The sequence below is a fragment of the Branchiostoma lanceolatum genome, chromosome 3, assembly GCF_035083965.1.
Source record: "Branchiostoma lanceolatum isolate klBraLanc5 chromosome 3, klBraLanc5.hap2, whole genome shotgun sequence".
Classification (NCBI taxonomy): domain Eukaryota; kingdom Metazoa; phylum Chordata; class Leptocardii; order Amphioxiformes; family Branchiostomatidae; genus Branchiostoma; species Branchiostoma lanceolatum.
In genome coordinates this window covers 19524731-19535527 of record NC_089724.1, presented here as the reverse complement: position 1 = coordinate 19535527, position 10797 = coordinate 19524731, and the positions used below count along the sequence as shown (strand labels likewise).

The 10797-nt window shown below is 39.0% G+C and overlaps 1 protein-coding gene across 4 annotated transcripts; it reads left to right on the top strand.

The window, feature by feature from the left end:
• The first annotated feature begins 83 nt into the window (after positions 1 to 83).
• On the top strand, positions 84 to 10782 carry LOC136430884 (coiled-coil domain-containing protein 149-A-like). Of its 4 annotated transcripts, none has more exons than XM_066421954.1 (14): positions 84 to 238; positions 1321 to 1488; positions 2017 to 2082; positions 2520 to 2624; positions 2932 to 3048; positions 3259 to 3431; positions 3682 to 3754; positions 3988 to 4072; positions 4364 to 4505; positions 4729 to 4805; positions 5239 to 5262; positions 6077 to 6256; positions 6710 to 6953; positions 7152 to 10782. In XM_066421954.1, the coding sequence occupies exons 1-14, from the start codon at positions 188 to 190 to the stop codon at positions 7666 to 7668; spliced, it is 2022 nt and encodes a 673-aa protein (XP_066278051.1). In that variant the 5' UTR covers positions 84 to 187; the 3' UTR covers positions 7669 to 10782. The 4 variants fall into 4 exon arrangements, with proteins under 4 accessions (XP_066278051.1, XP_066278049.1, XP_066278047.1 ...); XM_066421952.1 differs by having other exon boundaries at positions 1993 to 2082; positions 7155 to 10782; XM_066421950.1 differs by having other exon boundaries at positions 1993 to 2082.
• Positions 10783 to 10797: the final 15 nt, after the last annotated feature.

The following is a 10797-nucleotide window of genomic DNA, read 5'->3' as shown; positions in this document are numbered from 1 at the left end:
GTGTTTCAGCTGCATAAGATTGTAGGAAATATTGAATCTATTAGGCACAAGATTTTAGGGCAGTCCCATTGAATTTGGGTTAATCGAGGCCCCCGCCAACAGTGAAAAGGGGGAGGGTATCTTTCTGGTCTGTTTTTCTTGGACATATTCTTGTATCTTGTTGACAAAGATCAATGGATGTAGGACAATGGCTTTCAACAGACCTACCGAAGCACAGTGTCACATGCTGGTCAATGAGGTAGGTGAAAAATATCGCTAAATTTGAACATATGTTGTGTGTCATATTAGATGACGATATGTTGACATGTTCAAGTTGGTGATCACGACTCAAGAGTTTTGTTATTCCTAAGTATTCACAGTTCGCGGTTGTAGGACATCGGACAGTTTAATTGCCGTTGATTTTTCCAACAGCTTTATTGATGGTATAGATATATAGATCTAACGTTACGTTTAATATACTGTATCATAAGCCATGCATGACGAGAAAAGCAAAATGTTTTCGTGTCTAAGGACATGCATCAGTACTTGGGGGTCGTGTTGTGGGTCATGTTTACTCACCAAGTGTAGTGTTCAGAACAATGCACAATTGGACAGTTGTGGTTGTACTCGTAACGTTATTAGATGTTTTTGTACTTCTATTTTGGTACTCATCATAATTGTACACATACTAGTAAGCTTTACTGTACTCTGATTACTAACTCCACAAATTTGTTGTTTTTGAAAGATTACCATCTTGATTTTTAAAACCTGTTTAGATTTTTCACTGACATCATAACATTTAGGGCCAGTCCTGCAGGATTTTGTTTCTATGCAAGCTCTGATGTTTGTATTGATCCCAGGCATTGCAGTATTTTACATACACAAATATCAGCTAAATCTACATACATGTATTTAATAAAAGCCTGATGAAGCAGGTGGATTGGATGTAACCATGCATCCAATGCATCGATAGGCCGTTCAGTGTAATATAACCAGCTGCTGTGCCGCGTGCCTGCGAAGCTGGTGTGTTACGCCGAAGGGCGGTTATACCGGCTATACAGATACAGATACAGAACCAGCTGGACATTTGATTGACCAGCCCCGGGCAGATTACATCAGTTCCCGAAGGGAAGCTGCTTTAATAAAAATTGTCTGTCCCTCAATTTTAGCAATAACTGGCTGTTTTTTAACATTGATAAGATTTGTATGGTCAGGCCATCTAATATTTGTTGAAATTTGTTGAAGGCCCATCTTGCCATTTTACAGATTAAGTTAAGAATCAACCTTGATCAATGGGCTATGATAATGTCTATACGTTTCCCTCCATATACCCTGTGACAGTACCAGGCCTGTAAGAGGAAGCTGGAAAGTAAGAAGGAGGCCCTTGTCATCATGGCCAGGGAGCTGGAGAACACCCAGAAGGAGCGGGACCAGTTCAAGCTGATGGCCGACCAGCTGAGGGAGAGGTACCAGACCCTCAGGAAGAGATATGAGGAGAAGGAGAGAAGGGTAAGACTGTAGAGTCACTGACGAAAAGTAGTGGTAATACTTGAAACGTCTGACCATTTCCAAAATCATATCCAGTTGCTTGAGTAACTGTTCTTTGGCGTAAGACCCACTGTACACTGTAATTTTCAGACATAAGGTGTTTCTGGAAAGATAACGTTTGATTGCATCATGGAAACCTCAGACCTTTGTAATTAGCTAAGAAACTGTTTGGCATGAAAACTGGGGCTAGTTAAATAAATGAAATGAATAGAGGAATGTGTTAAAAGACAGAAACACTTAACAATATTGAAAGAACATCAGATGTTACTCTGCCTTTGTTTTTCTGACCACTTTGATTTGCTGTTTTCCTATATCATGTAACCTTTTTATATTCTCATATTTCTGCCTTTTCTAATATTATTTATGAATCTATGATGTTTTAGTTGTTGTGCTTTCTCTGAGTTATGTTCTTTTTTGTTTGTTTTGCATTTTTCTTACTTCTTGTTAACCATCCTGATATGACAGGATGTGTCTGTTTTTCCCCACCAGCCTAAATCTCCCACCCGAGCACCAGACTCCCTGGACCCTGCACAGTTCAGTGACACCAGGAGCAAGGTGACAATTTAGTACATTTCTACAAGAAGATGTGTACAAAACTACTAAAAGTAGACTGTTCTTTCATTGTACATCTCTAATGCATGTAGGAGGAGTATATCATGTGCACGTGTACAAGTGTTTGGTACATATGGAACCACTACGTACGGTGTACTAGTATTTGTAAGCTGTGAAATGAAATTTGAATGAGAAAATTTATACATTGCTTTCCTCTATGTTTGAAATTTAAAGTGATGTAAATACAATTTAGCAACATGATAGTGCTATGCTGACATATTGCAATACAGTGGCAAGTTTTGGACATTGGATGTAAGCATGACTATATGAGGAAAATGAAAAAATGATGAGCAATGATGATTACTATTAAGCTATAACTTAGTATAAGATAAAGAATTTCATCTGTAAGATGCTACGCTTAAAGTTTTATCATCTTGTAGAGTCTTGCCCAGCTGCTGAGTGAGGCTCGCACACAGAACAAGAGGTTGCTAGCCGAGGGAAAGGACCTGACACAGAAACTTACAGAAGCACAGGGGGACATCAAGGTAGCTACAGATCTAGAGTGGGGAGAGGTTAGAGATGGCCTGGTGGGGTGTGGGATTTGTGGCAGAGATGGGATAGGGAGTAAGTGGATCATGGGTTGAATTTGAGATTGGGCAAGGCCAATAGGCAGAGCAGGGTAACAAAGCAATTTACTTTGTATATTAACCTTTTTATAGGACGTCTGTCTTTGGTATCCACAGTTGCATGTTTCAGACTGCAGTTCATACATTAAGAACTTTTTTTAGCTAGACAATCAAGAAGATGTAGGTTTACAAAATTGTGAAACAATGCCTTTGTTGTTGTTGGCAGATGTTACGGGAAAGTCTAGCCAGGATGAGAGTTGGAGATGAAGGGGTGGGGAACAGACACTTCCCTAAGCATGAACGTGAAGACCTGGTCAAGCAACTTGAGGAAGCACGAGAAAGGGTCAGTGATTATTTTGTTTAATTCATAAATCACAGGTGCAACTTTTCTTTTACTTTTACAGACAAATATTTGTCTTAAGATATGCTTTGAAAAGATAGAGGTAGAAGAGCCAAGGAGTACTGGGAGATGGTAGTTTTTGCTTGTCCCAACAAAATTATGTGATACATTCCAAAGATTTCCAGAGGTTTATTCATCTTTCCATTGACCCAGACTGAAGTGTTGGAGAGAGATGTGCAGGCCCTGTCTGATGAGAAGGAGGAGATGTCTTCGGAGAGGAACTTCCACCGCGACAGAGCAGAGAGGCTGAACGAGGAGCTGAACTACATCCTCCGGGGAGATGAGAAGAGGATTGTTGACATCGATGCACTCAGGATGGAAAACAAGTTTGTTAGATTTATTAACACTATTGCTGAGACAGATTGATATACTATAGTTTCATAGTGTAAGGGTACATTAAGCTAAGCTGTACGTAGAGAAAAGTAGCTGTTTCTTTGATATCACCTTTAACAATCACAAGAGAAAGTGGTAGATAGCAAAAAGGAAAAGAAAGGTACAGTACATTAAACTGAGCTAAGATGCAATATGGACAAGGGAGGTCCTTCCCATCAGTATCCATCTTCTCTTTGTGTACAGATACCTGCAGGAGAGAGTCAAGCAGGCCCAAGAAGAGAAGAGCCTGCTTCAGACTACTATTGGCAAGTACAAAGTGGGTATTGACAGAAAGTTAACATCATACTCAACCAATTGTCACACATCACCAACTTATGCATTAATCTCAAAGAATATGTGATGTTTCAGTGTCATTATTATTATTGTTTGTAGGACTAAAGAAAAAGGATGGGATATTTCTAGTGTAAAATTTTCTGCCTTTGCTACATCAGCTGTTACTTGGTTTTAAATCAGTTTGTTCTTAAGCATGTTTGTTTTGTTGATCTATAGCAAGCCCTGGACAGAAGAAAAGGGAAAGGTATTCTGAAAATTGGAGCCAATAGAACTGGGGGAGTGGTGGTATCACAGAAGCAGGGTGAGTGTTTTCTTGATTAGTCCAAAAACATGTGGACCAGTTAGAAAAAACTGCAAGCTCGAGAACAGTAAGAAAAAAGTTAACAGTTTTCTTTAAAAACGTGATGGATCTTATTTGTACTTTAGTGTGTTTGTGTCCAACTTCAAGCAATGATGAAAAGTCAAAACCAGATAACAATACTGTGTTTGCATTTCAATACTGTGTTTGCATTTTCTCTATCTCTTAGTTTTAAGACATTAGGGCATGATGCCAATAAAATCTGACTAATCTCTTTGTGTTTCCACCCACCAGTCCAGCAGCTGTTGGACGGCAGGTTGGGAAGTATCCCAGCAACCCCCTCCTCTGTAGCAGACCTGCAGTCCCTGGCAGCATCGCTAGTGGAAACCATCAACGATAAGAACATGGCTCTACAGCATCAGAGGAACACAAACAAGTAAGGGGAGCTTTGCTCTTACATTTTATATGTACTTCTCATGTTTTCAGAAAATGGTAGAAGCTTGCATTTAGAATAATTCTACATTTTGCAGGATTTACTTATTGGTTTCCATGAACAAACTAATATATACATGCCTAAAGTTAATCAATGCTGTTGTTTCTATTTGTGTTTCTTCTATCCATCTTTCTTGATTTGTATTGTTTCCTTATTTTGTTTCCAGAATTCTGGGAAACCGGGTTAATGAATTGGAGAAGAAGCTGAAAACGTTGGAGGTGTCAGGACTGTGGAGCCTACCAGGTGGGCGGTGGCTGCTTCATGATAGTAAATTTTCTGAGAAGAATGTCTTGGCTGTAATTGGACGTTAGATCTTCTTCTATATGGAAATCTAAAGAAAGCAACCTTAATCAATCAATCAATCAGTCAATCAATCAATTAACCAATAAATCAATCAATCAATTAATACATCTGCCATTATCAACAAATCAATCTCTACGTTAAACTTATCAAATATCATTTTCTAAAAACCTTAAGAATCATCTGCAATTAAAAAACAGTGTTTTTCTGACCATCAAAAATGGTAGGATTTGCATGTTTGGAAGATGCAACAGCAAAGACCTTATGAATAATATTGTAATCTGTAGCCATTATTGATGTGTACCCATACCATGTTGACGTGCAATGTCTTCTTCCTTCCCCCCTCCCTCCCCCATTCTATTGCTCCGGTCATCAGGCTTTGTGCGTTTTGTGGTGCAAGGTAATGGGGCTTTGCTGTCTGTTCCGCTGCATGTACTAGTCTTGCTTTGCTGCAGTCACCTTGCTCACCATGGCAGTGTCACTGCACTTGTCAGTGTAAGCCCAGAGATGGTACCGGTAGATTGTTGGAGTTGACATCCTTTTAACAACCATTAACTTTGCAATTGTATGGTGTTGGGCAATAAGGAAGTTACATGTAAACGTTTTCTTGTCCAACAAGTAGAATTCTACATGAAGTGTTTTGATGTCAGACTCCACTGTAACACAGGATCTCACATTTGGGCTTACGTTGATGAACCATTCATTTTTGGATCATTAGATTGACGGTATACTGCAAAGTTAACCATTGTCACCACAACCACTTGATCACTTGCATGTTATTTACATATTTGTGTCATCTTGTAATGTTGGTATGGTTAAAGGACTGATGGATGGTTTGGGGTTATGACAGCATGACAAGACTCAATGCACGAAATGTGCACATTCCTCCCATCAACAATGATAAATGCACATGTGTGGCTAGTAAACACCTTGCTTAGATCATTCTAGAGGTAAGGCAAAAAGTTGCTTTACTATGCCTGTTTAATGCTGCAATAACAAAGGGACCAAGTGCAACCACCCATAGATTTATACAACAAAGAGAATTTGGATCAGCTTTGTGATCACTCAATATGATAGATTAGATTAGTATTATTGATTTGATTATGTATTTTACTATTTCTATCAAACTTTTGTGGCATGGTAATTTCCCACATATCTGTAGTGATATGTTCTGGCACTTAATCTGATAGTTAATGGTTCTTTGATTACTGTAGGAAGAGAAACAGGTGACAAGGCCCAGATGGGACAAGGGCTGGAGGCACTGATTCCCAAGAAGGTCACTCCCCCCGCCAGGATCAACCCCTTCAACTTCCCCTCCAGCCAGGGAGCCTGTGCCCCTCCCCCTGGGGAGAGGCAGTCCCCTGTCGGAAGTGCAGCAGAACCACAGGAAAATGGTGAGGGGGTGGTGTTATGATTGTCTACTCATGCCGATGAAGGTTAAATATCCCGGTAGTAAGATATGCAAGATAATAGTTACTCAAGCAACTGGATAGAATTGAAAATAGGATTATCTACTTGATTTGTTTAAATGTGTTGTCAATAAGCACATATTCACTTTTATTGTTTTAGTAGAAATGAAGATGTGAAAGTGTAGTACATGTAGTTGGTATTGGAAGCTACTTATACATGTATAAGGAATTCTAAAGTAAACAACCAAAGTTAAGAGTTGATGATAGGTCATGAAATTGAATAGTAAATCTGTCAGAAGATACTTATACATGTACTTATAAACTAATATTTGCATATTGAGAAGAAATATGAATTGGTGATTTGTCCCTTTCTTTTTCTGCATTTCAAACTTTGATATGTTATTACAATAATGTATCTCATTGTGCCTCCCCTGCCAGGTGCTGACAACAACCATGCACAGGGGGACATAGGTGCAATCTCCCCACCCCCAGAACCCCTGACCCCACCTCTAGGGGACCTCCTGTCTCCAGAAGAGAGCCTGTCGTCATCTGAGGCATGCTCAGTTGTTAATGTGTCCCGATTGGTGGAGGCACTGATATGTGACGGCCAATCGCCTGAGAGACCGTTGAGCCTACATTTGCGAGACCGGTCCATGAGCTCACCAGAGCGCTCGCATAGAAGGTAACACCAAATTCTATAGTTTAACTTCAGCAGAAATAAAGACACCATAAAATGCAGGGAAGCACGCTCATTTACATGACCTTTTAAACTATGTTCTACTTGGAAAGGAGATTGCTTTCAAACATGAGGTCATTTGTTGATACGTAACATGTTACATGGATGTACAAGTCAAAGGGAATCGTTTTGTATTTGCCTCAGTAGACGATACAGCTCAGGTGACCTGATCCTGTTGGAAGACCTGGTCTCACCCACCATCAGTGAACAGTCCTTCGGAGAGAGGGACAGGGTGAGCGTCACCGAGGATCCCCCCAGCTGTGTGTCAGACGAGGTCAGTAGCATGTCAGAGGTCACAGGTCAGCAGCAGGTCATGACCTCAGAGGAACCAGAACCCACAGGTGCACCAGATGATGAAAGCATTGAGGTCACAGGCCAAGAGGATGCTGCAATGGTGTCAAATGTTTCAGGAGGGGCAGAAGGAGTGTCTACTTTTGATCAGAGTGGTGCAGAGGAGTCCAGTCCTCTGCTTAGAGCAACAGCTCTGCCTGAAGATGAGAACTTCCAGAGTGAACAGCAACTGGCAGGAGGTGCAATACAGGCTGAAGAGTTAGAGGGCGCTGTTGAGAGGGCTACAAGCAAACTCACGCACAGGCATGGGACAGAAGAAGAACAGTCTTCCCCTATCAAAGGAGACACAGAACCATTGCTACCAAAGTAGCAACAGAGATTTTGCTGCTCCTCTCCCTCAAACTGTACTGCATAACTACTGACACAGCTTGCTGTCCCTTCCCCTGTAAGGACTATCAGGTAGATAGATGAATACTATTACATGTAGTATTATGTAGTTGGTTGACTACTTCAACAAGCTATGAGTATTCCTAGTGGCCATGTGTTTATTGTAGCAAAAGCAATTCAACTGGCAGATACTACAGGAGATATATGCTATATTGGAGCTGTTATTATATAATTGTCATACTAGTAGGATAAGTACATGTACTAAAAGCTTAGAATTTGTGTTTAACTCATGGTATTATCAACCATTGGTTGACCCTTTGAACTTGGTTTAGCATGGCTCTATCGAATATTAGGACTTCTGCCTTACCTTTATCAGATTACTTACCACTATCTTAAACATTTTTCTAACTATGCTCTTTGACATGACGCTACTTGTTCTCAAGAGGACATTGGTGTAGAAAGTAGTAACTGTTACTCCTGCCCTTTGCTGCTACGTCTTCATGGTAAGGAAATGCATGTGTATCGGCTGTTTGATAAGAGTAGAAATAGTTCCTTTAAAGACAAGGGAAAGAATTAGCACTTTGTATTCTGTAGATGGGGTGCAGATAGTAGGTAGTAATAGTACAACTATAACAATTATGTTAGATATGCAAACATTACTACAGAACGTTTATGTGTGCCATGTCTATTAAGTGTTTTGAATTCAAATGTAAATGTTAGGCTCATGAAACCATCTGTTATTAGATTAGAAAATACAAACGGTCCATGAAGGGAAAGAAGGACATCAGGGTGATGTATGTCTATTATACTTCCTCTGTACCATTCTGGTGAAGGCTTGATCTTGTCATGAGGTGTCAGGACATGGAGCGTCTGATTCTCCAATATCTCTTCTTATAAGCTTTGGCTCATACTTCTCTGAAGTACTGTACATGTTGGTTGATGGGAAAGAAGGGATGGTCTCTTTCTGCTGAAACTGTTGAATGGGTAAATTGTATAATGTGCTCCAAAGGGACACTATTACGAGTATGTTTGGGTTAAATCCTCACCAAATCTGAAGTTCAGTGTTAAAACAAGATTTCTATAAATCCATGCTGTGCCAATGCTATAGAGATCATTAAAACTGTTGGTGACAGCTAATCCTTTTGGCATCAATAAGATTTGTATTTCTGTGCAATAGCAAACACAAACCTAACCTTCAGTTTAACACAGTCTTGTCCGAGGCCCAAGGATTGCATATCCAAAATATTTAGTTGCATGTTGCAAGTTTAACCATGTTGACCCATATTGGATAAGAATGGTTTGCCAATGATAATCATGCCCAGTGTTGTGTCAATTCATTCTATTGTTGCATGATCCTAGAACTTTGTACTGCTGAAACATTGTGAGCTGTAGTATTCTTAAAGTATTATTATTGTGTATTTTTGTGCCTTTTCTGCCTTATAAGGCAATTCCTGTTAAAGAGTGTGTTATTCGTAGACATATGCTGATATGTTCTTATGACTGGCTCTGTACCAAAGTCTGTGTCATGCTGACATAGGTGTGGATCTGCTCCAATTCCCCATCAATTTAATTGATAGCAAATTATAACGCACAATTACTACAAAATGGTTGCAAGGATCTTACAAATGGCTTCTTCAATGTGTGGTTAAGGCCATAGGGAATCCTTGTAAAGGAATTGACTCATGAAGTAAGATAATTGGACCATGTAATTAATGGTAAGTTAATGTATGGTATAGTGGTTAGTAAATTGATTATTATGGTTAATCTATGGGCTGTGCAGAGGGCTGTTCAATGAAGTCGTGATGTTACCAAACTCTAAGGAAGCCTAAAAGAGCATGATGATACATGTAATCTGAAGTTGACACCATAGACTGCTACTTATGTAACTCTTGTGGGGATACTCTCAGCTTAAGTAATGTCTTCTTGCTTAACAGTTGTAATAGGGCATTGTTCTTACCATACATTCTCATGGAATGTAAAAGTAAGTAGCCTGTTGGCATTTCCCTCCAGAGTTTTATAGTGTTAGAAATGAAAATTCGTAATTGCTAATAAAGCCCTAGCTGCTGTCTTTGCTGATGCAAATTTGTGTATTAAAAGCGATAAGAAAGTATTCTATTAGATGAAAGGCACATGCATTGATAATCTTTCATGTGTGTAAGATACTTTAGGAGGTCTTTGAAATGTTTCTTTCTACAATTGCACTATTTACAGGATCACCTTACAAAACATATATAGACCTGTGCAATTCTTACTTTTCTTCCTGACAGCTTGTATTGTATATTTTCTAAATCTATTGAATTTATTTCTGGGAGCTTTCTCAGAACAGAATTGTGATAGTTATTATGTTCTTGAAAGATGTAAACTGAATTTTACTTAATTTTCTCTACTGCAATATAGGTTTATGCTGTAATGTGTTCCATATTTTAATCGATGATGTCTTATATCTTTGATCAATACTTACTGGTTGTAAATATCCACATCTTAAAAATTTAAATGAAAAGGTGCAAATGCTCAAGTAGACAATGTAGAGATTGGGTCTGAAATCGTGTTCAGTTCAGTTTGTCCCATTTCTGGTGACACTGTGCCCCCTCCATGACTCTCTATCACCCATATTGGATAGTGGAGGAGGCAGCAATGTCAAATGATGTGAAACTGTTAACTTTGCTCCATCAATTGCAAATTTGAAGTTGACAAGAATGTTAAAAGTGGATTTCAGAAAATTTTGATACAATCTAAGATAAAAGTTAAGATTATAGTTGGGTCTGAATGTTTGTCATTTTGAGTTGTTACCACCTTAGATTCTCCACTGTAATGTTTTAGATAGATTTGTGGAGACATACAAGACATCCATATAGGAAAGGTCTTAATGGTTATTATGCCAAATATACGTTCATGTAGATGGTATGGGACACATAGTTGATAGTAGTTGATGTAATCAAGGTCCATTATAAATGTTATGATTAGTGTGATGATATATTATATCATGATATCAGATTTATATACTCAGTATGAGCTGTATACGTTTCAAGTAGATGATGATGATTGGGCACTGATGGCAATGTTAAAAGATATACTGATTAAAGCTACCAGATAGTTACATCTTCTGGTATTC